The sequence below is a fragment of the Empidonax traillii genome, unplaced genomic scaffold (genome assembly GCF_003031625.1).
Source record: "Empidonax traillii isolate 1590-97213 ecotype Southwest subspecies unplaced genomic scaffold, ASM303162v1 scaffold1380:size119256, whole genome shotgun sequence".
Lineage (NCBI taxonomy): Eukaryota > Metazoa > Chordata > Aves > Passeriformes > Tyrannidae > Empidonax > Empidonax traillii.
In genome coordinates, this window is record NW_020956573.1 from 19,249 (window position 1) to 44,638 (window position 25,390).

The following is a 25,390-nucleotide window of genomic DNA, read 5'->3' on the forward strand; positions in this document are numbered from 1 at the left end:
CGGTGCTTTAGAGATCAGGGCTCTTCCCTGATAGCAGAGTGGTTGTGCCACATGCTGTGTGCTCTCTGGGGGCTCAAAACCATCATCTCACCCCACTGGCAGCATGGGAAGTGGTTCTCCGAGGTTTCCTTGGGGTGGAAGGGCACTGAGAACTTTCAGGGGGATGTGGAAAATGATGTCTTCCAAATCAGAGGGGAAAAAAAGCCAGAACTCTCCAACTTGGGTTTATCAGCTCTCCTGCCCATTTGCAAGGTCAGAATGACTGGAGCCTGTTAAAAAAAAAAAAAAAAAAAAAAAAAAAAAAAAAAAAAAAAAAAAAAAAAAAAAAAAAAAAAAAAAAAAAAAAAAAAAAAAAAAAAAAAAAAAAAAAAAAAAAAAAAAAAAAAAAAAAAAAAAAAAAAAAAAAAAAAAAAAAAAAAAAAAAAAAAAAAAAAAAAAAAAAAAAAAAAAAAAAAAAAAAAAAAGCAAACCCTCACATTGAGGAATATTCCTCTGCTGATAAAACCAAATTAATTCTACAAATGTACCAATATGCTAAGCACGTGAAAATTAGGATTTCCTGGAAGCAGCATGGCCAAATGTGACCATTGTCAAGGCAAAGGTCTTCACAGAAAAGGACAGACAATCCTAGAGACGTGAACTATTCACCATATTAATAACATGACTCAGTCAGCTGCTTTCATCTCCAGTGTCCTCAGATAATTCCAACATGAGGTTTTACTGTACGTGCTTCCTTTTGTTCTCCCTTTCTAAATTATGTCCCCAACATTCTGCCATTAGCATTCCTACCTAACTTTTTGCCCTTAAGTCCCTGAATATATTATTATCTACAAAAAAGACAATGCCTGAGGCAACAAACAATAGGAGCAGGAGGAAGATGAGATGTATTTTTCCCTTCTAATATTCAGCGAGCAGGACAGGAGAATTACCTTGTTCTCTCGCTGAATTACCACGTTCTAAGTTTAGCTCCTGTGGTTTTTCTCCCTGTTAATAAGGGTAATGACAACCTGAGACAGCAGCCTGGAGTTGAATCCACGGAGTGCCTGTGAGACATCCCGAAATTCTCAGAGAACTGGGTGCAGGAGTGATGCTTCCCTTCAAATCACGGGAAATTCAGATGTACTCCTGTCCCTTTAAGTCATTAAATATGTAACTGCAATACAGACACGCTTAAATAAATTATTTCAGGTTATTTCTAGTGGTGTGTGGGAGGTGGGTGGGCGCTGAAGTTGATACTTGGTGGTTAGAGCAGCCTTTAGCCTTTACATCTCTCCCCACTTCTGCACAAGCGCTTTTTTTTTGGGGTCTTTTTAACTCCTTTGTCTGAGACGACAGTTGGGCTGGTTTTGATCAAAGTCAGGCACCTTGGAAGTGTCACTTTGTGACAGTACAAAAGCTGGTGAGGTGATGAGAGCCCAAGAAGGGCTCCTCACACTTCAGGCAGCTTCTCAGACTCTTGGCTTGCATCCTTTTTATTTTAAGTATTAAACCAGATCTTTTCTGTGAAACTTCATCTGCCTACAACCAAAAACTCAAAAACCATTCCTGAGTTATAGCCCTGTGAATGTTCCTTAATGAACCCAAATTTCAGTGCCCGTTTCCCTCCCCATCCATCACACATCTCAGGGACAAACCTTCCCACTCCAGGAGAGGGAGAAAATTCACATGAGCCTCACAGTCCTGACTTTTCCATCTTGCCCCACTTTTTTACCTCCTGTCTCCTCTCCTAAAAATTGTTGGGAATTAAAATTGTTAGGAAGGTTTCTTAGCAGACAATGGAACTTTTTTTCAAACTGAAAAAGGAGAAATTCAGGTTGGGTATTAGGGAGAAATTGTTCCCTGTGAGGGTGGGGAGGCCCTGGCACATGGCAGGAGATGATCTTTAAGATCCCTTCCAACCCAAACCCTTCCATGATTCTTTTAAACAAACAAACCAAAGCTTTGAGTTCCACCGTTGAATTCAGGATGAGTAGGATTTAGTTACTGAGAGAATCAGGCAAGTAACAATGCTGGAAGGTGGAAAGCAGAGAGGCCCTGAAAAAAAAAAAAACTGGTCAGAAAGGTTCCTACAAGATTGAAAAATACAGTTGCAGTTGATTAGGATCTGGATTGTGAAGGAACTGAGACTTGTGCACCAAGAACAGACACATCACTGTCCCACCCTTGAAAGCTGAATGTATCATTCCTGTAAATGGCTCTTCATGTGTATTAGTTGATGAGTTGCCTCCCTCAAACCTAAAATGAGCCTAGCATACATTTTCTGCCTTTCCCCACAATCTGCTGATTCTGGAGAACCATCCAGCATCACCACAATCAGCTTTTGTTGACTCATTGTAAAAAATGCTCGCTGTTTTAAAAGCAATTTCTCAAGTTAATAAGAACACCTATTGAAGTCTGGAAAATAACTTCTGTTATTTAAGGAACTCTCTCTGTTTTGTTTTTGAAGGAGCTCTAGCTTAGTGACACAGCAAATATAAATGCAGCAGCTTGATCCATCCTCACAGACCTTTACACACCGAAGTACAAAGGAAGAAAATTCTGGTTGCTCACAACTAGTTATGATATTTGCATTAATAATGCATGTGCTGGCAGAACCAAAAAGCCTCCCTCTGACATCGAGGTCACAAGCTGCTGAGCACTGTTCATACATATATTGATGCTCTTTGCTAATAAAAAACCCTAAGAATTGGGGAGGTAACATCATGTGGGTACAGACAGGGCGAGGAGAGGTGGGAAAGCGCAGGAGGAATTGGCTGCTTCCTTGTCCTACACCCAGAGTGGGTTTTGCACCTAGAGCTTCCCAAAAAGACAGGAATATTGGCCCTTTTCACAGACAACACTATTTATTTCCCTCTGGAAGTCACTGACCCCACGCTGGACCTTATAGGTGAGCTCTGACTTAGGAATCCTTTCAGGGATGGGCTTTTCAGAAGTTAAGCCTTTCAGATGTTGGCAAAGCAAGATGGTTTTGGTTGTGGGAAGCTCTCACTTGAGGGTGCCTGTAAAAATCCCCAAGGCTCCAAACCCTGTTTTCCATCCATGTAAAAAAAAAAAAAAAACAACAAAACAACCAGTCCTTCCTTAAGCAGACAGCAGGGAATGCAATTAAGGTTGGCTTGTGAAGCTCATAAAGGCTAATGCAGGAAAATGAGCAAAGACAAATTACAGGGGGAACATTAGGAAGAACATTTCTAATTGTGAGGTCGCCTGGCCCCGTTCCTTCAGCCTCTGAGTGCTGGGCTGGGGAAAGGAATGAAACAATCCCACTGGGAACAATCCTGTGCTGTTGGGGAGATGGGCAGGATGAGTAATATGGAAACTGCTTAATGCACTTCTTCAGCCTTTCTCTGAAAGTCCAGCCACACTTTCTGGCACTTATTTATGAACCTGTGTCCTTCAGAAATTAAAATCTTCTTCTGTTGGTCTGGCCAAGCTGTTTTCTCTCTCTTCACTGGACATTTCCTTCTCTCTCCTCACTGGATGTTCCCTCAGCACTGGACATTACTCAGGTTTACTGATTCAGGAATATCTCAAGTCACTGCTGGAACTGGTCTCCAGCTCAACTTTTGGCTCTTCTTTTTTGGTTTTTCAGAGCTTGGCTGTGACTTGAGCTCGAATTACAAAAATACCACATGTAACACACACTGAAAAAAAACCCCAAAACACCCAACACCTTGTTCTCAATGTTTCCTGCCATGACAAGTCAGGTATTCTGCCTATTCCAACCTTCTTTCCAGGCTTGTGTTGTCCCTGTAGTTTAATCCAAGGAAGAAAGTCTGGGAAACCATCACTTGGGATCCCTCCCCAGTCTTTGGGTGCTTAGGATGACCCACCAACTTCTTGGTTTGCCCCTATTCCTGTTTTCCAGGCTGTAAAATGAGAATATCCCATATATTGGTAACCCAGCAAGCTTTTCCCTAGGAGTGGAACTGTGGGAATTGGGGTATTTGTCACAAATTAAAGCTGTTTGAGGGTTCATTCATGCCTCGGTGGGGAATGTGAGATGAGGATGAATATGCATGGCCATTTTTATTCTGTCTCTCATATCTTCCAAGGCAGCTGCAGGGCAGAGGGATGGACAAACAGCAGCATTATTCTGGAGTGTGTGTGTGTGTGTGAGTTTATCTCACACTCTTCATGCACAAGGGAAAGAAATCACAAGATGGTGGTTAAATAAGCCTTTGTGCAATTTTTATCTACGATTTTCCACTGTGAGTCACCATCATTTACATGTTATCTAACACTGAGAGCCCCAGGTTTAGGTTGTTTTCTGTTCTTATTCAGTGGGAGAAATCAACTTCTCTGGGCTTATCCAGCTTATCCTGCTTGGAAAGAGGTTCCCATGCCTTGAAGGAGTTAATGGCTTGCTGGAATAACTGTCAGCAGACAATTGTGTTATAAAGAGCAGCAGTTACCAAAATACATTTTAGCCTGGAGCACGGGGGGAACAATGCAGGCATTGTGCTGCAGCCACAGAACTTGGCACTGGGAGAAGCTGGAGAGGGAATCATGTTTTGTTGATGGAGGAAGTGATGGAATCCATTGAAAGGTTATTGTTTGAGTCCTTTTGAAGCAAATCCCAGCCCCTTTTTGAGGGGGTGTTCGCCACCTCTTGGGTCAGGGGCAGAAAGGGCTTTGTGCAGTGGTGTTTTACCTTTCTTGTGCTTCTTTCTAATAAAATCAACCTCCTGCCTCCAGGTGACCCTCCGGAACCCCTCCCTGCCAGACCGTAATTTCCATTACAAAGGCAAGGAGAGGGGCTGAAATATTCAGGAGAGGTGTTTGTCAGAACTTTCTCTTCCCATCAGAAAACCCGGGCCCTAAAAAGAAATCCAGGTTGGAAACTTTCATCTCTTCTCAACAATGACAAAAAAAAAGAAAAAGGCATTTTTGTTTTGCAAACACGAGGCTCTCAGAGAGGAAGAAAGTTGATTTTTAGGCCACATTAAGTGCTTTTAATCCTCGTGGAACTGGACAAGGTGTGAGGCTGTCACTGATGTGGCTTTTAGCAAAGGTCCCCCATGGATTTGTGGCTCCCTGATGTCTTACACTGATGGGCTCAGGTACCATTTTACACCTTTGCCTCCGTCCCAGAGCTGGTGCAGGAGGCAAAAGGCTCGAAAAAAACCTCAAGGAAGATTTTTCTGTGTGAAAAATATCTGAAGTCATTCAAGCCACCTTGATTTGAGAGGAGGAAAATGATGGGAACTCACAGAGTGTGTAGATTTTTAAATGGTGGTGGATTGCCCCAAAAAATGCTCTTGCAGGTCTCCCTATTAATGGAATACCAAAAAAAATAGCCACATCCTCACCATAAACTACCATGTATTTTTAATTCCTGCGGGGAACTACCACAGGGTTGGAGTTTGTGATGCTTTTTTTTTTTCCTCTCCACCCTCTACCTTCTCCAGGGGAGAACTCCAGGCTTAGGACTGAGGACAGGAGTTCATGGGACTGGTTTAAAGACAGTGAGATTTAATTACCAGAACATTAAAAGCTGAGATTTTAAATTTTTTTTTTTTTTCACCACAATCTCTAAGGATTTAGGACACTTTTGTTTTCTTAAGCTTTTCTCCCCAGACAGGAAGGATACAGATTGATTTTGCCGTTTTTAATGAAACTCATTGATTCCGAAATAATCACTTGATATCGGGAGCTGTGCCATTAAAACAACAACAACAACAAAAAGGTAAAATTACAGGATTGAGGAACTCTGATAATAGGAATATGAAATGGCTTCTAAAATTCTTGAAAGGTTATTACATCCTCAACACTTTGCTGATTTTTAAAAGTGCGTAATTTCATTTGAGTCACTTCCCTTATAAATGACACACTTAAAAACCTGCTGATGTTTTGCCTCCAATACTTAGTAAAACATTCCACTTTTGACTTTTTTTTTTTTTTTCCCTGCCCCCCTGCTGAATCTCAGTTTTACTTACATATATTTATTACTTTCGGGCAATAATTTCTTCTTCTTTTTAACCTCAGGAGCAGCTCAGATGAACTCAGTTTTAATTGTCTATCACACACAATGCAGAGCCATCTTAAATCTTCTGCCCTTCTGGCTGTTTTGCAACAGAAGGTTTATTTTCCCTGATTTTAATTAACTTCAGGCTCGTTCTTACTAATTTTAAGCCAAGTTCAGTGGGGAGCTGTGGCATTTCATATTCTGTGGGATCTTGTCCAAAATGCCTACACCTTTAATTATAGAAATATTAAAGCCAAGGACATCTGTGAGCCACTGGGATTTTCTTCAGCAGATTTTTTTGGAAGAAATCTGTGGTAACCAAAAGAATAAGAGCAACAGCCAGAGACCTCCCTACCTCTATTTTGGGCCCAGGATAAAATGCACCCAGAAATAAATAGATTTGTCAACATCAACCAGCAGAAGAGGAGCAGATCCAGCATTTGAGATGTAGCTACTCAAGCCCCCTCATGATTTTCACAGTTCTGTTTCTCCCTGAGTTTTGCTTGGCCTTCCAGTTCTGCCATGAAGAAGCTCCTACATCAGGGGGGGAAAAAAACCCCAAACTCTTTGAATTTCTTTTTCGAGTTCTTTTCCATCCCTGCTCCATCCATCCATCCACCTGGGTACCACCAAGAACTGTGATTTCAGGATTTGCAGGGGGAATTCAATGAGATCTCACTGACAGTGGGGAATTCCCAAACAATAGAGGTTCTGTATCCGTGTAAACATCCCAGAGACAAAAATAAGGAAAACTCAGAGAAGCATAAATGTGTTTCTATCCAGAACAGTCTCCACAAAGAATATTTTGTACAGTTTTATTTCTGTTGTGCTGTTGGTTTGTTTTTTTCTTTTTCTCAGAAGCATCAGCAGTTCCTTAGGCATGTAATTTATGAGAGGCTGAAATCTAAATTATGCATCAAAAAGGGAGAGATGCAACTTCAGGGTAATAATGCATTTCAAAAATAACTTCAAATGCGTGGTTCAGAGCAGCAGCCTATGGCTGGAAACGAGTGCCCAGTCAGCATAGGCAGCAGAGAAGTAAAAATTGCTCTTCCTTACATTAAAAAAAAACCTGGGAGAGATCTTTATTTTTAAATCTGGCACCAGCAGAGCTGGGTCCTGGAACCCTGCATCTATTTAGGGGGACTTTTCCTTCAGGAACACACTAAACAAAATATTAAAATAGCGCAGGATCTGAAATTGTGTTTCAGACTGGAAAGAAAAGAATTCTGTTTAGCAGACACACCACAGTAATGCAGCCCGGGGCTGATGTTTGTACAGATATGAGTCTCTTGAGATCCCTTTTCATCCTCTTTGAGCTGTTCCACACCAACCCACAGCAGGATAGAACTTCCTCCTCAATTTCACTGAACCTGGAGATGACTGGCCCTTTAATTAATAATCTTTATCAGCCTTTTCACCGGGGGTATTCAGTTGATAAAGAAATTATGAGTCACACGTACAAGCTGCTCTTGTGGCTTAAGGTAAAAGATCCTCCCCCTCCAGAGTGCAGAGACCACACCATGAATAATTTCTCCCTCCCAACTGCTTTTTTTTTTTTTTTTTCCTGTCTGCATGTACTAATTAGCAGGTCCTGTGCTGTTTTTTTTGTCATGTGGCTGCAAGTGCCTCCACTGAGTGTAGGACAAGCCCAGATGCAGGTCTTTATATTTAAAAGGAGTGATGGCACCAGAAGATTCGTTCACTTCGCTGGAACGACCCCCAGGGCGAGCAATTGGTGCCATCACCGCTGGGTTTTGGGGTGATTTCCCCTCAAACTTCACCCTGAGGGAGAAGTCTGCCCTTACTATTCATGGGGTTCTTTAACAACCTGAAATTTGACTCGAAGGAATAGATTCAACGTGGAATTCCATGAGGCAAAGGGAAGGTGGAGAAATCCAGGCACAACCCCTTTGCTGCTGTCTTGCTGTTTCCCACCAACAGCTGGCACTCAAAATGTAAGCCAGATTCTGCTCCTGGGGACCCAGATGGAGTCACTCCAGATTTGCTGTGAATCCAGCCCAGTTCCTGGGGATTCCTGCCAGGACAACTGTGAAGAGCACATCCTCTCCAGCTCCCTTCGCTCTGCACTGGGAGAGTACAAGTGTGAAACACTTGTTTGGGAGGTGACAAAGCCTTATGCTCTCTTGGTAGACCAAAAGAAAACCACCCCTTTTTGTTTTTGGGGAGTGCTGGATACAGGAAAACAGCAATAAGAGAGAGCAGCAGCTCTGAGAGATGACCTTGGACGTGCAGTTTCTCATCCCTCAGCCTGCAGCTTCTCATCAGGGCTGTGCTGCAAAAATGAAAGCCTCGACTGTCACAGGGAGCAAATTTTTATCCCTCACCAATCTCAGGGCTCCAGTGAGGTGTCAGGGCCAGGGCTGGAAGGGATAATAAATTTTTCCCTTCCTCTTTTAATGGAGTTTCTCATTTTCCTCCTGTGAGCAGGTTTACTGCTCCCAGGAAACGCAGTCATGTTGAAATACTACCAGAATATGTGATCACAATGTCAGGAGCTACAACAATAATCACTGATTAAAAAGGAAGAATGAGAAGAGTGAGAGCTGGTGGCAGGATTGCTAAATGCTGATCAGCACTGCAAGACAGCCTTTGATTTTTTTTAATTAATTATACATTCCCTCATACTCTCTGCTGCTGTAGATTTAATTGGACTCCTTATTTTTAGGCAGTAGGAAGATAGGATACAGCTTTCAGAAGCTCAGCTCCAGCCTAATTCTGCCTCATTCAATACCACTGGGAGCAAAATTAGGCTAATGCTGAGCTCTTCTGCAAGCCTTGTCTTGATGCAGTTCAGCACGGAGCACATTTACCTGTCTTGCAGGATGGAGTCATTTCCACCTGGGAATCCATGCAGAACTGGGCTCAGTATCCCTGAACGTCCCAAAGCCTTGATGCAGGGAAGAGCTGTGCTTAGAAAACGGTCCCAGTGGTCTCCTACCTGCGGGATTTACTCTGATATTTGGTTCAGCCTCGCTCCACACAGTTTATTTACACCCTGCCTGCCAACTCGTGCCTTGCAGAGATAAAGCATTAAATGTTAAACTGCAGAACGAAAGAGGAATGCACTGAAAGAAGGTCTGTTTTCAGCTGCAGCCTGAAATCCTGGATTGCCTCATGGAGAGGCAGAGGAGACCCCTGCACACATACACCCCCCCCCCCCCCCCAGTTTTCATGTCGTGGAGCCCCCTTATCTCTGCTTCCCAAGGGAGAGTTGTGAAATTTTGGCTTTCCCAGGGCAGCAATTCCTCCAGAACATTCCCACCCCCTCTGCAGCTGTGGCAGTGTCCAAGTGCTCGTGTTGGTGCAGCTCCTGCACTCTCAGATCTGAGCTCTTGTCCTGTCTGTCTGCTCAGCAGCCCTGAGGAATCCACGGCACAGGAATGTGTTTGCAGTGCCTTTTGAACCTGCCCTGACTGAAGAACCAGCTGAAGAACCAGCTCTAGGAATGCCAGAACAACTCCCAAAACCTGGTTTTGTGCATGGCTGATGCTTCCCTTTGGACTGCAGCATGTTTTAGGGCCTTGCTTCTGTGAGGATGCTCTGATGGCTGATAATGGGACAGCTCACCTCCCAGTCTTTTCCAGATGGTTCACTCCTAGAGCCATCCAAAAACCTGTTCTCCTTTCTTGCCTACTTTTCACAAGGCAGCTCTGAAATATTTACCAGGTCTGGATCCATCTACCATCCCATCAGTTTGGATCCTCTTCCATAACCACAGGAGCCTGAAGAACAAACCAGTCTATAAAAAACAAGAGGACTTTACAACCAATCCTTCTCCACACTGAGCATTGCATTAATTTATAGCTCTTTCTTGTTGTATCTCCCACTCTGACAAGGGGAGAGAGGGGTCTTGCAGGAAGCACAGCTGTTATTTTGCTGTATCAACAGTACAAGGTGTTATTCCTGGGTACCACTTGCTGGTGCTGCCTGGCTGGAAGTGTCAGTGGATCACTGGATCAGTGACTTCCATCCCATGGCAAGAAAGGTTGCAATATTACCGCTACTGCTCCTGCATTTGACAAAAAGAAAACCCCAAACAGTTTTTAGGATGATTTCAAGGTACCAGACACACACATAAAAAAAAACCCAAACCAACAACAACAAAAACAATCAAAAAAAAACAGCAGAGAAGATGGGGCTCAGTTGTAAAAGATTTTCATCAGGAATAATTTTAGAAACACACCCCCACAGCAGCACTTCACACTCAGTGCGGGGGAGAGCGAGGCTGTGGAAAGGAGGTGATGCTCCTGTGTGTGTGTCTATCTGTCTGTCTGTCTGACAATACCTGCCTGAAAAGATCAATCTGGATGACAAGGTCTTCGAGGCAAGCATCAGAGACCTGGCCTCCTGCACACCCCTGCCAAGAGGATGAGGGGTGTCCCCACTGCTGGTGAGGTGCAAAAATGGGGTGCTGGCTGTGTTTGGGCACCTCATACTCACAGCACATCTCATCTGAGAATCCCTGTGGTCAAAAGCCTTAACTAAAGGCTTAACTTAATTAAAAAACTTAAATAAAGCCCCGAATCTCCCACTGTTTGGGTCACCAAGCAGTCACAAAACATCAGGAGGTGTTATCGGCCAAGCAGACCAGGAGAGGGTCAGATTGTGTCTCTGATCCTCGTGCCTTCCTCACTTATCTCCTTCCCTATTCCCACTCCATTGCTCCCACCTTTTAGGTGTCAGAAATTAGAGGGATAATGGCGAGAGGATGAAGGATTCCAGCAGTGCTCAGCCCCTGGGAATTCCCATCCCTTGTGGTCAGATGGAACCGTGTGCTGAGCACTTTTTAAGCCTTGTGTTTACCCAGGTGGCTCAGAAGAGACTGGAATGGTTGAGGGGTCCTGCTGAGCTGGTAGTTTATGATCTGTGCTGTGGTTGTGCCCTGTTGGGGTCTCTGACATGCTTTGTGCCACGTCCTGGAGATGATGATGATGCTGCAGGAGCATTTTACAAGTTAAAAATGTAAAAAAGCACAGGAAGGTGAAGTTATTCCTCCACAAACATCAGAACCAAGCGCTGGAGTAACCAGAGCATCATGATGCCTGCTAGATTTGTGATTAAATTAAATTAAAGGCTATGACTGGGGTCAAGGAATATCCCATGGGGAGGGGATGCAGCAGGACTGTGCAGGTGCTGAGGGTTGTGACAGACCTTTGCTCAGGTAATGCTGCTTTGAGGGCTTTTCGGGGGAGCAAACACTCCAGCAAATACACATCCACTTGTTTCTTGCCAGCACCAAATCCCCAGGTTTTTCCAGCAGGCTGAACAAAGTTCCTTTTATCACCTCAAACCACTTGTTTTAAAGCCCTTAGAAAAGCTGCTGGAAGGAAGAACAGACCCAAAGCCCTGATTTGCAATAACCTTTCAGCACATGCTTTGCATAAGAGCAGCTGGCGTGTGCTTCTGCCTCAGTGAAGTCTGTAAGTACATGCTTGAAGTTAAAGAGATGCAGAAGTACTCTTTGGTGTAGGGATAATTACTAAGTCCAGGTCTCATTAACGTCTTCCTATTTCTTTTTTTCTTTTTTTTTTTTTTTTTTTGTAATTCACTTCCATATTCTGCAGGAGTATGATCAGCTGCAGGAATAAAGACTCCACACTTAGAGCTGACAGGCCATAACAAAATCAGGAAAGTAGGCAAGGAAATGTTCCCAGTCTGTGGTAAAGTTTTCTCATTACATGCTTAAGATCCTTCTTTATCTCGTTGTTTCTCAGTTTATCACAGTTCTTCATTTCCTGTTCCCTTTCAGACTTCAAACATATTTATTTTTAATGTGGCTTTTTTTTTCCTAACCCTTCCCCAGTAAGGATTTAAACCTTTTGGAGTCTTCTTGGCCAGGCCTCGTGTACAAACTCCAGATTACTGAGCCAGACCCTACAGGGTCATTTTTAATATGTAATCTGGTATTAGGGTTTGAAGTCTGGCCATGAGTTTATGACTTATCATTGTTGGAACAGCAAAATAATTGTAACTGTGCGTTTTTATAGCTTCTACTACTTGTATCACCCAAGGACTACAATGTGGTCTGAAATACAGACACCCAGGTTGAAATTCAGACCAGAGCTTGCAAAGTAACTTGTTTTCTCTTTCCCCTGATGGAAACTTTGACTTGAGCCTTCGCTGGCTGCTTTAACCACACGCTTCAGAATCTCTGAGGCAAGAGACTGAGAACTGTGTGTGTTCTCTCATCCCAAAACAGAGCTTTGAGTACCATGGGACTCCCACTCCCAAGACTACTCAGAGGGGTTGTTTTAGCCTTGAGTCAGTGGTAAATGTGCCTCATCATCTGCTGCATTAACTCTCCTTTCCCCCTTTCTCTGCAGCACTTTGGGGTTCTCCCACGTGAATTTTGACGTAACAAATATTGACACAGCTTGGTCTTTACCTGGATGACAAGAAACACTAAGCCAGGAATGCTTATCTGGAGTACTGTGAGATGTGTGTGTTACTGAAAACAGCAGGGCTTAAAAAATTTCCTGAACAGAGCTGTCTAGAGCAGGAGGCTATTTTGAGTCTCTCTTTTTGCCTTTAACCCAACTATTTCAGCACCCCACCCTTCTTCCTTCCACCTTCCTTAATTTCATAGACTTCCTTCTCGGTGCTTTGCTTGAGTCTATTTTGGGGGTGAGATCGTGGTTGGCTCCTCCCTGGGCATCCACTTCCCATTTTCCATCTCTGGGGTTTGCCTTTTCAGCAAAGTTGTGAGGCCATCAGCACACACAGCCTGTAGGATTCCTCGTGGTAGGGAGACACTGCCCACAAAGAGGAGAAAACCACCTCTTGAGGTGAAAATAAGGGGTCAGAATGAACAGAGACTCTTGCAAATGCAGGAGATTTGGCTCTGTGAAGTTTGCCTTGCAGGTTTCATCACAAGGTCCAAACCAAGCAGCTCAATGCTTTGTTTTCAGGCTTGAGCTGTACCAACGTTGGCTTTGGGCTGTGTTACCTCTGCCAGGCTGGGAAAACTTCCCCTTGGCTTTGCTGTCAGCTTTCCACTGACAGGAGCAGCACACCAAAACTCCCTGAGAATGGGTCCCAGAGAGCGAGGGCCTTGGTGGCCATCAGGGCTCGAGTTGCTGGTGCAGCCCAGCATCACCATCTTCACAGAACAGCAGCTTTCTGGCAAATTGAGCAACTGCACCACCCCCAAACTTCCTGTTTTGAAACCCCAAGGAGCTGGAAAATGTTAACACTGACACTTTAAAGTGCTGGTCGTGGCTTTTTTTTTTTTTTTTTTTTTCCCCTTCCTAAAGATCTACACGATAGTAAAACAAAAAAAAAATTCTACATGCAAAGGAGTAAAGTGGGGCTGCCTCGAGGACTTGGGGGGCAGCAAAGCAGCACTTGTCTCTCTGCAGGCAGCTTGAAGCCAGGCTTGGCGCGGCACCCACGACCTGTGTGACATCAGGCAGCTCGTGGCTCTCCCCCTCCCTCAAATTAGGGGGGGGTTATGGGGTGTGATCCATCCCTGTGGCTCTCTGGGCCCTGCAGAGGGGCTGTGCCACACGAGGGGACAGATGGAGGGGCAGGTGCTCGCCGAGTGGCAGCGGGACCACCGCGACTCACGTGCCACGAGCGGCCGCCTGGCCCCGCTTGCAGCTCCACGCTGCCCCAAACCCACCCCTGAGGAGGGAAACAGGGGTGAAGATCCCAAAACCACAGCTACAGCAAACCTCTGTCCCGCCCCAGCTCGTCCCTGTGTAGGAAGAAGAGCAGTTGGAAAGAAGAAAGCGCTCCGTGTTTGCCGCCAGCGCTGCCGGGGACTTATTTATTTGCAATCAGCGTGACAACTGCTTCCTTTCCTGGCTATCACTGGGCCTCCAGATGGTACATTCGAGCCTGCTTAAACCTCTAACTTGGCTCCTCACAAAGGCATTGTCTTCCTGGTTAGCTGGAGATGGATTAGTGGTGTTGGGGTGGAAGCTCCTGCTCCCTGCAGGGACGAAATCGTGGCCGCTCCGCAGCGTTCAGGTGTTTGAAGGGGACAAGATCAACGTGCTCCATTTATATCCACCTTCCATTTGGATTTATTTATTGGGCTTGTGCTGCTAGTGGTCAGAACTCTCCAAACCCTTTAACAGCACCACTTATTTCCCAGCTCCCTTAACCCTGACCTCATTTTCCAGTGATTGCCCTGCACGACGGTTTTGAAGCTTTTCTGAACCAGCCAGCTGAGGTGCTGCCAACTTTTATGGTTTTATTAGGGGATTGTGAGACATGGTTTTCTTAAATTTCCAGCCTCAGGACTCCTGTCATTTTCAGACACTGCTGCTCTTTGTTTGGGCAATACTTTTCTAGGGGAGAAAAGCTTAAGGAAGTGAAGTAGAAAGCCAGACAACAAATGTAATCGACAGCAAAAAATTAAAAGTAAAGCCAATATCACGATTATAAGCAATAATAGGCAAAAATAAAGGGTTTGCATTTGAAGGGGAAAATAAAAGAGGAATTTTGATGGGGTGTGACCAATCCAAATCAGCCCAAATACCTGCACCTCGTGCCTCCTCCACCCCACAGGGACATGGAGGGCCATGTGAGCTCAGGACTTGGCCATCAAAGCCCATGTCTTGTAAAAAGCTGGGCTGTTATTGTTCTGAGGAAAATAATATCCTGCTTCCTCTTTAAACCGTGTATCTCTTTAAACATGTTAAATGGCTGCTACATTCCTGCCTTTATCCCGGGCACTTTTTACGAGCCTGTACTTCCCTCTCCTTTTGCTTTAACAAGCTGGCTGAGCAGAGGATTAGGGGGATGACTTAGTGCACATGTGCTAAAGAAGGAGGAGGGGGGGGAAAGAAATTCGCCTTCAAAATCTTACATAACCATCAGAAACAAATATGTAAACCAGAGACACGCCCAGGCCCTCTCTGTTTGCACTTAAAAATCATCATCATCATCACCATCACCATCATCATCATCCTGTGGCTGCAGGACTGTGCTCTGAAAAAAATGAATATTTAAATTATTTGGAGACTGGGAATACATAGCAGTGTGTGATTACATTTCTGCCACACACTTACATTAGGATTGTTTGTCTCACAAAAACACACAGGGTTTGGGGTTGGGGTTTTTTTTTTCCCCTGCAGAAAAAGAACATACCCAACCCCCTGCCCTAAACAGGAACTGGATCCCTGGTGATATCTTCCTGTGCTGTCCCTATTTATAGAAGGAAGGTCACCCAAATAACAACAGAAATGGTATCAGATGATTTTTTTTTTTTTGGTGACCAAGTGAATCCCGCACATGGAGAATTCCGAGGGGCACAGCCCCACATGGAAAACCATTGGGAAGAACTCCTCACTGTGGCCGTTTTTGTGTGGAGGAAAACTGTGGAATTCGGGTGTCTTTCCCCGATCAGGTGATGAGATGGACAGAAATCTCACTTGCAGGACTTTTCTTCAACGTGCAACTGTTTGTTGAAAGCCCAAAATAGACACGTTTCATTTGTTGCACGGTTGGTGGCACAAACAATTGATGAAAACTGCCAAAATTCAGGAATCTCTGAAGGTCACTTAGATGGGCAGCTGGGAAACAAACATGCACAGGAAAATGTGGGAATGTTACTGTGTGTGAAGAATTTTGAACAGCTTCCCTGGAGGTGTTGCTGGGTTTGAATTCAGGACCTCTCACACCATGGCTGAGCTTGACACAAAAACTAAGGGAGGAGTTAATATTGAGCTTCTGACCTGGTCTGTGCCTGGACTGACACACTGCTTCACATCTAGAAAATCCCTATTTTTTTCTCATTCCCTGGAGGCAACAAGCATTTTGCTGTCTGTTCTTTTACCATAAACCAACAAAGATGGAAACAGTCAAGCCTTAAATAGATACATATACCTATTTGAATATGTATTTACATAAATACATATTTTATGCACACAAACAAGCAAAAAATAAAGGTGCCTATTTTATATTTGTAAGAAAAAAGCTCTGTTTGATGGCATCCTTCTTTCAAACTCCTCTGGCATAAATTATGATCTGTAATTCCTATCTTATCATGTCAGGCAGGCCTTTGAACAGAACCTAACTAGGAGAGCCAAGTATTCCATCATGTTTCATGCCATTTCCAAAAAAAATCAGTATTTACACAGCTAAATATTTTATGGGCCAGAGATTCAGGGCTACTTGAGATGATGAATTCATCCCTCCAAGGGGTTTTGTTCATGGGGAAGAAGTTTGTCTGGGCTTGAGAACGAAAGGGAAGGTTTAGTCATTCGTTTTTTTTTTCACAGGCTGCCTCCATCCTTCCATTGCTCATTCACAAATCCCCTGGTGCCTCTGGAGGCAGTTTGTAGGTGGGTCTGAGGTAGAAATGTTGGCATTTTCTCCTGCCTCTGAGAGCAGCAACTCGGGGCAGAACAAGGTCCTCCTCAAAGACGCAAAGCTCAGCTCTGCCCACGGCAGAACTGGCGTCTCTGCTTGGCAAAGTAAAGGAAATCCCTGCTGGGGGCATCGACCCCCTGAAGCCTGCATAGGTTTTTAGTGATAAAATATAATTCAGATAAAGAAATGCCTTTAAAATAGTTCTCTCCCATCCCTTGCTCTTGCACTGTTTGCATTAACTTCTAATTCACAGTTTGCATCAACTGGCAGCCACACACATCTTCCTTTTTTAAGGAAGGGCCTGAATGAAGCTGAGCCATTTTTAAAGTGCTGGACTAGAATCAGAAAGCTGAGCCCTCAGCAGAGGGAGGGTTTCTGTGTGGTGCTTCTGAGACTGCAGGTTCTCTTTATGGTTAATGCATCATTCCCCATTACAGTCATTTCCTCTGAAGTAAATGGGATTTGGCCATTATATTTCTGTTTATTGATATATATTTCCTAGCTGAATTGACATTCCCTTGTGCCTTTTTTTTTTTTTTTCCTCCTTACCCTGAAATTGCAGGAAGCCAAAAATCCTTCAAGAGAGAGGAGTTCAGTTGTGTAGCACACAGAGCTTTGTGCTCTCCCATCACGTGGGCTGGGGTTGAAATGCCCACCATTTACACATTAACATGGAAACCAGGGCAGCAACACCAATTTGCTGGAATGTTTTGGGCCCAGGGGTCAACTGTTTAGCTGGGATGTGCTTCCCAGCAATATTTTGGTCCTGTTTAACCAGTGATTGAGTGGAGAAAGACTCTCCTTACGACTTGGCTTTGAAGAGAGGCTGAAGAACCCAATGCATCTGATTCTTTGTGGTGGCTACAATGCTGCTGTGCATTTGGAGGACACTGCTATCAGGATTTTCTTTGCCCTGCCCTGAAGTCTCCACCTGCAGCTGAACAGAGCTGTCTGTCCCAAAGGGTCATTACGTGTTGCTGTGTGAAATGATTCCCCTGCGCTTCATCTCACAGGCAGCAGAAATCAAGAAATGGAGGAATTGGGGGGCTCAAGGGACTGGTAATGCTGCACAAAGCTTTTCATGTGCTCCCTCAACCCACCTGCCATTTTTGCATGACCAGGAGTGGTTACTGTGCGATGCCATTTGGTAGATTCTGAAAAATAAGTTATTTTCTTCCTTTTTCATGTTTTTTCTGGGCTTCACCTGGGTCATAAACCCGCTTTTTTACCACTTGCTACAATGCTACAGCCAACACTTGCTCTGCTACCCAGCATGAGTAAATCTGAGCCCCCAGTCACCTAATTAAGTGACCTGATTTTCTCAGGAGCAGAATATGCCTCCCAGCTCCCACTGCACTCAGCAGTTGTGAAAATCAGGCCGTTTTTGTATAAGCTGTGACTAGTTTTGAGTACTCAACTCATAAAAAGTTGATCTTGGCCTGGGAGTTGGAAGATGAGCCCTCTCCAAGTTCTGGCTGCAGGGGAGAGTATTTGGAAGGGATGCAGAGGCCATCAGTCACCATCACCATTCCCTGCTCTACATGAAAAAAATAAGGAAAAAAAAAAAAAGAGAAGAGCATCTTAGTTTGAGGTCTCCTCCAGAAATCCGTGCTGGGGCCTGGGGAGAGGGAATCCCGAGGGAGATCCTGCTTGGCAGCAGAAGGAACTGCTCATTTCCAGGCCAGGGCTTTGCTGGGAGGGCAGCTGGAAGTCACTGCCTTGGGTTTGACACAGACACGTTGCAGAAGGGATGGTTTGGACACTTTAAACCTGTTTATTGCCCTGGGATGGTTTGGACACTTTAAACCTGTTTATTGCCCTGTGTTTTAAAGAGCACAAGCAAGAGGGGAGGTGAACAAAAGTAACAGAAATGGGTGAGAAACCAGGCTAGGGAAAATCCAGCCTGCCTGAGAGGTTCCCACCCTCTGCAAGTTGCTGGGAAGAGCTTTATTTTTTTTTTTTCTTTTTTTGGCTCTTTGCTCTTGCCTGAGCTACTTTTCAAAGCAAAGCAGTGGCTGCTTTGCATAGCACAGCTGAGGCAAGGTCAGCAAGATGAACACCCCAACCTGCAGTGTTCACCACACAAGAGCTGCCCTTCAGGAGGCAGGTGCCTCCAAGTGAACACTGGCAGATAAGGGCAGCAAAACCCTTCAGGAGGAAGTATTTTCATAATCACACATTTGCAATACTCACCCCCCCCCCTTTTTTTTTTTTGTTTTGGTTTGGGTTGTTTTTTTTTCAGCAGCAGCATTATCTTTCTGCCTTCCTCTTGCTCTCAAAATGAGCAAAAATATGTGTATTCAAGGGGTGGGGAAGGCCAAGGCAGAGCTGAAACACAGCTGAGTCAACAACACATGTCCAGGAGTTGGTGGGTGACGCTGCATGAACGTCCTCCATGGCTATCAGGGTGCTTTGGAAAGCTGTTGCTGCAGACAGGGAGGGTGGCACAAGCACAGAGGGTGTTTCTGCCATTTGGATTCCGGGTGAATTCCTCCCTGATCCACAGCTGCGTTTCAGTGCTGATGCTGAGCCTTTGGAAAACACTGTTCCACGTTTGGGAGTTGAACAGCACTGTGTCAATCTGTCCTGCAACTGGAAAACTTGCAGAACAGGAGACTTGGGTCTTCCCATCTGGAGTGAAAAGGGATTTAGAGGTGTCTTGGAGGGGGGAAAAAAGCAGAAGAGCTGTTTCTGTGTAGCAAGGACTGAAGGGAACTGTTCTAACCTCGAAAATCTCTGGTTTGTGCCCTCTCGTGGCAGTTGAGTTTTTCTTGTCCTCAGTGCAACGTCTGCACTTTCAGACCCAAACCTTTGGGTTTTCATGGGGAAACGACCATCAGAAAGGTCACTGAATGCCAATATCCAGTGCTTCACTGTCCATAAAACGAGGAAAACATGGAAAACCCAGAAGTCCATATCTCATACTTTGCCCTGGCCAAACGACTCTGCCCTTTAAACAGTTTGCAGGAATTTGGCAGGTGGCACATCCGAAAAAAAAAAGCCCCAGGGCTGAGAGAATCAGTCTGGAAAGGGTATCCCACAGCTTTCCAAACACACTGTTACAGCCCTTCTCACAAGGAAGGTCCAAGGAATATCTCTGACAGGAGCCCTACAAACCAGCAGCACTAAAACACTCTTTATTTTGCTTTCTCTCTCCAGACAAAAAGCACTGGCATCGACAGGTGGAAGAAGTGTTCAAGCAGCATGCGACTGGTTGGTATGAATAAATGTTAAAAAGTAAAAGAAATTAGTGAATTTAAGATTTCAGCCATTAGAAAGGGGGATGTAAAGCAGGGTAATCATCTGAAAAGCACCTGCAGAATTCAGTGAAATGCTATTTAAGTGCTGTAAATAAGCAATCCAGCAAGGAGCCTTGTCTGAGGGAGTTCGTGGTCTCCAGTAAAAGCAGAAACAGATGAGAGAAAGAACCCCCCACTATCTGCAGCTGATGAACAGAAAGCTGAGAGCTGCCTTTTCAGAGATGTTGAGCAATTCCCAGCTCTCTCCCCACTGAGAAGGCAGAAAGGCAGAAGCAGTGACCTGGGTTGGATCTTCAGAGCGTCAGCCTGAAACCAAACCCTAATTTTCTGTATTACTTGGCAGGGGAGATGGGCTGGAGGGGGGACAGGGCAGCTCTGCCTGACCTGCCAGAGGTGATTTTTGCCGCAGAGGGAGAACGAACGAGAGCGAGGACAAGGGAAAGCTGGTTTTGCCGGGAGAAAATGTGCCATTGTCTGACAATCTTAACGGTTGTTTCTCCCTCCCAGGCTCTTCTCCCACGTGGGTGACCCGTTCCTGGACGACCCCCTGCCCCGGGAGTACGTCCTGTACCTGCGCCCCACGGGCCCCCTGGCTCAGAAGCTCTCAGACTTCTGGCAGCAGTCGAAGCAGATCTGTGGGAAGAACAAAGCTCACAACATTTTCCCACACATCACCCTGTGCCAGTTCTTCATGGTGAGGCACAGCTCCCTCCCTTGCCTTGCCTGCCTGCGTGGATTCACCAGGCTCAGGGTGGAGCTTTCCACGCTCCACTCGGTCCCTGCACAAGGGTTTGGGGGGCTGGGGTTGAAATTTTGCCTGATGCCTGGGCTTGTTGAGGAGGTAATTGGGTTTTAAGCTGTTGTTTTTAGCCAAGAGCAGCAGCAGAGGAGCAAATTCTCATCATCCCAAGTGATCATTAGCACGAGAATGGATGGGGGGGGGGGGGGGGGGGGGGGGGGGGGGGAGGTTGGGAAGGTTACTTGGGGACAGCTGATCCCGCTTCGAGGGTGAGGGAGGGGCAGGGGGTTTCTAAACAGGGATTTTTCTGTGCCCCCCGTGCTTTTTTCACTGTGATACAGCCAAGGTAGGCAGTTCACACCCCCACCACCCACTGCTTTCCTTTCCCTGCCTGACAAGTGCCTGCCCTTCCCCTCCCTTGGCAGTGTGAGGACAGCAAGGTGGATGCTCTCACAGAGGCCCTGCAGGCCACCGTGATGCGCTGGAGATGCAAATTCCCCGCCCCCCTGCCCCTGGAGCTCTACACATCCTCCAACTTCATCGGCCTCTTTGTCAAGGAGGAGAGTGCTGAGGTGCTCAAGAAGTTTGCTGCAGACTTTGCCGCAGAGGCGGCTTCTAAAGCAGGTGAGTGGCCAAGCTGGGGCTGCCCAGAGCCCGTGGCTGTTTTTGGGGCACTGTCACTTTGGGTGCCACCAAGCTCATGGAGCTGGTTTGTAAGTGAGAACTAAAAGCCTCGAGAGGAACAGCCCAGCAGGTGCTTTGGGTTTCAGTGCCCTTCAGCCGAAAGATCCACCTCGCTCTCGACCTCCTCCAGCGTTATCTCCTGGAAGGGAAGTTGACATTTGGTGGTTCCTTAACCTTTCACGTGGCTGCTCTGTCTGCTGGGTGTTTCCTGCTCCCCTCCCCGCCTCAAGCCACCGCCACAAAACTTTCCTTGACCGTTTCGAGGCCGTGCTTGTTTTCTCACTGCATTTCTGAGGTGGAAAGAGGACTTGGAGAGGAGTCCTCAGTCCTGAAACGTCTGGCTCTGTTGTCTGGTCCTCTGCTGCTTGTGGAGAGGGAAGTAAACAGAGCACCCTGTGCTCCCTCCACTGCTGAATAGGCTCTTTGGGTGTCCCCCAGTGACCTCCAAACTCAGAAGAGCAAGGGAGCACTGGAACAGCTCCCCCACTAATCCTCCCACCCTCCATCACTGCAGGTCTCAGCCTGGGCTGGTCACAGCACAACTGGTTTAGTCTTTCACTGTCACAGGCTTAATCTGGAGCTTAAATGCATCAAGATGCAGCAAATTCTGCGTCCCTGGGGTGTTTCCCTGCTGGACAGACATCCCATAACCATCCAGAACAGCTACAAGTCTCTGCCCCTGGTTCAGGGGAGAGATCCAGATGTGCTGTAGGCTCACCGCAGCCCTGAAATTCATTGCTTTCACCCAACAATGACCCAGAATTTTCCTTCCTTTTAGAAGAGGGAGGGAATGTTATCTTTAAAAATGCACATTTTTAGGCAGCGACGGTCACAGAGACCTTGGGCAGGTCCAAGGACGCTGCAGCCACGTGAGAGAGGGACAAATGATCCCCTCCAAATTGTTCCTCAGACACACCCTCCAGTCAGAGGGGCATTTCTTACCCCCAAAAAACACTGACCCAGAAGAAGGAAGCACCCACAGCTTCCTAAAAGCTTCTGCTCCAATTCAGACCAAATTGGTTCTTTTTTTTGGGGGGGGAAGGCAGTTGCTGCATTGCAGCCCCCACAGCTTGGGCAGGTTATCACATTAAAGTCTCTGGGGCTTTTTCAAAACATGTTTTTCTTTGCTGATCAAAAAAAAAAAGAGAGAAAAAGATGGATGGGCTTGCAAAGCTAACCCTGGCTGGCACTCGGAGCCAAGTCTCTGAATCGCTGCAATTTTGACTGAATAATCAGTCAAATTTAATTGCAATTTTTGGTTGAATAAGCGAGAATAAATTACATGCAAACAACGTATCCTATGATTTCCACATCTTCTGGAAGAGTCCCAGTATTTCACACACTCTCACCTTTCTGCTTCCTGGAATCTTTTCCTAATGCAGGTTCTTTTTTTTTTTTTTCCCCTGCAGGATCATTTTGAATCATTATTATATCAATGTCTGTTTCCACAATCTGGGAATACCTCGCCCTCAGTGGCTAAACTGATAATCCAACTAATGCCCAGGGAAAAGATTTAATCAACCTGCATGAACCTGTAGATTCCATGGATTTGTAATTGCTGCTGTGGCAGAGAGAACAAAGGAGGGAGAGTAAAAATTACTCTTTTTCACTTGCTTATTTTTTTGAAAGATCCTCAGCTGCTCAGGAAAGCCTACCAAGTTACCTGGAAATTTGTCTTTTTTTTTTGGTAGTGTGTTCAGAAGGGCAACAACTGTTACCACACCACCCAGGAACCTGTTGTTGGGCAGTTGGGCAGGGCAGCCTTGTCTCCCACCCTGCTGTGACTCAGGGCTGAGCCAGCCCACAAACCTCTAATAATTTGATTAATTTGATCCAAGGTGCAATATAGAGAACTCACATTTGGCTTCCTCAGAGCCTGTTCAAAGTGCCCTGCGGTCTGTTCCTCTAGAGTGTCTTCCAAAGCTCATCTCCTGGCAATTTTTGTGACATTTTTGCTCCCCCCCCTTCCATCACCGCTCATCTCGCACTCAGGGGTCGCTCACCCACGTCTTCTCCTTGCAGATGTCCACGTGGAGCCCCACAAGAAGCAGCTCCACGTGACACTGGCCTATCACTTCCAGAGCAGCCACCTGCCCACGCTGGAGAAGCTGGCCCAGAACATTGATGTCAAGCTGGGCTGTGACTGGGTGGCCGCGATCTTCTCCCGAGACATTCGCTTTGTTAACCACGAGGTAAAGTTCTGAAAAGAAACCCAAACTCACCAGCCATCTGAACAAACAGACCTTCCTGCCTGTTCTTTACACTCGTGCTGTCCAGACTTGCTGTTTCACCCACCTCATCCCTTGCTTCTTGCAGCAACAGTGTCCTGCTGGATTAATTAATTCTAATAATGACTCTCCTGTGAGCTCAGCATAAACTGGTCTGATCTCTCCAGAACCAGACCAGTATTTTAACCTGACCAGTATCCAGTTTTACTGTACAGCCTGGACTTTATATTATTAACCACAGCACTTAGTTCCATCACGTAAGAAACAATTTGCCCTCATATATTACAATTATTCAGATGGATTCTATAACTGCAGTATTTAAGTCTCTTAAGACAGTTCCCTTAATAATGCTGTTTTTCACGTAACACACAGAAAAACAATGTTAATTCCATTTAGCAGATTGGGATCTTGGGCACTGAGAAACCACACGTGAGATTCATCTCACCTCACTTGTAAATACCCAAGTGAGACCTGCAGTCTGAGGCTCAGTGCAGAGGAACAGGCACCTCCAGAACACGAGACATCTGACCCATCTGAGATGTCTATCTCAGGATGAATCAGTGTCTGGGGGAGGGAACCTCCAGAAGGTGCTTGCTCAGCTCGGGTGTTTAACTCAGCTCCTAAGGTTGGGGTGATCAGCCCCATCAAGGTGCAACGCCCACAGCCAGACCCACAAAACCTGTGGCAGAGTGGGAAAAAGCAGTTTTTCACACAAATACCAGGGCTCCTGGAGAGCTGGCACGTCTCTGACCCAGCCCTGGCTGTGCTTCCACGTGTGACAGCCTCCTTCCCTACCCAGAGAGTCCTTGTGTCCTTCAGAAGCTTCACACAGTCACCAACACTATTGCTGATGGCAAAGGCAGTTGCTGATGAAACCCAGCTCCATCTTTGCATATCTCACTTCAGGCAGCCACGTGTGAAAGTTTGGGCCTTGTGATGTCAGGTGACAGTGACTCGTTTCCATCTTCCTCTGAAGATACCACATGTAGTTTGGAAGGGTTGGTGAGGGCTGACACCACCAGGACAGCAGGGCTGCTCAGCAGATGAGGGGTTTTCTTCTTTTCTGAAACGATGCAGAAGTTATTCATGGCCAAGGGTCAAGAACACATCTGTTCTCCTTTTAAACTGGGGACTGTTGCAGCCATTTCCAAGGAAATTTAATGGTAGGCATTTAATACATGTGGATTCCTCATGCTCAAGTGGAGATCACAGACCTACACTCACCCATCTTTCTCCCACCTTTTAACTTAATCCTGCTCATGTCAGGAAATACAAAGAAAAACAGTGTGGCCACATCCCAGCCTTTCTCATCACCTGTGGCTTTTTCCCTGTGCAGTCCCATGAACAGCTTTGGGAGCAGCAAGTCACGAATTCCCAGGAGTATTCTGCCCTGTCTTCAAAAGCAACAGCAACAAGAGCTGCTCTTTCAGATCAAACGTGTGTAGGTAAATCAAAAATGGTCACTGACCACCAGAGCTGTCTAAATTCCAGGTCCCAACAAGAATTCAGTTCCATTTTAAACAGGTTTAAGCACACAGTCATGATTTTGCTCAGTGTAAAAAATCATCCCCCTCGCCTTTCCCTCCTGGTTATCAAAGATGCAACTGGAATCAAAGAGGGAAGAAGGAGCCAATACCTAGAAAGGCTTTCCAAGAGCAAAGAGGGGGAAGCAGCAGGGATTCCCTGAAGGGAAGCTTTCCTGGAGGAAGCAAAAGGAGAGCTGTTCACACCTTGCTGGGCTTAAAGGTGTGCTGCCCTTCCCTTAACAACCCTCTCATCCATTTCTCCCCCCACCCAGACTCTGCAAGTGATCTACCCCTACACCCCCCAGAACGACGATGAGCTGGAGCTGGTGCCGGGGGATTTCATCTTCATGTCCCCGGTGGAACAAACCAGCACCAGCGAGGGCTGGATTTACGGCATCTCCCTCGCAACCGGCTGCTCGGGGCTGCTGCCCGAGAATTACATCACCAAGGCGGATGAATGCGGCACCTGGGTGTTCCACGGGTAGGTAAGAAAGCTGCTCAGCAGCTGGGATTCCACCTGGGTGAGTGAGGAGGCTGCCAGGGCTGCTGAGAAGGTCGCTGGGGGAAGAGGAGCTGGCACACAAAGCCCCGTCCCAGATGCTGCCCCCGGGGCGTGGGATTAGAGGACAGTGGGGCTTTTT

General features: G+C 45.9%; 1 protein-coding gene across 1 annotated transcript in view; it reads left to right on the top strand.

Annotated features, from left to right (window-relative positions):
• The window catches only part of UBASH3B (ubiquitin associated and SH3 domain containing B), a 53,701-nt gene that overhangs the window by 18,917 nt on the left and 9,394 nt on the right, over positions 1–25,390 (top strand). The window contains exons 2-6 of the mRNA XM_027906963.1: positions 19,472–19,525; positions 20,080–20,266; positions 20,737–20,935; positions 23,018–23,187; positions 25,022–25,230. Of these exons, the coding sequence (XP_027762764.1) occupies positions 19,472–19,525; positions 20,080–20,266; positions 20,737–20,935; positions 23,018–23,187; positions 25,022–25,230 (819 nt within the window). The remainder of the gene's footprint in view (positions 1–19,471; positions 19,526–20,079; positions 20,267–20,736; positions 20,936–23,017; positions 23,188–25,021; positions 25,231–25,390) is intronic.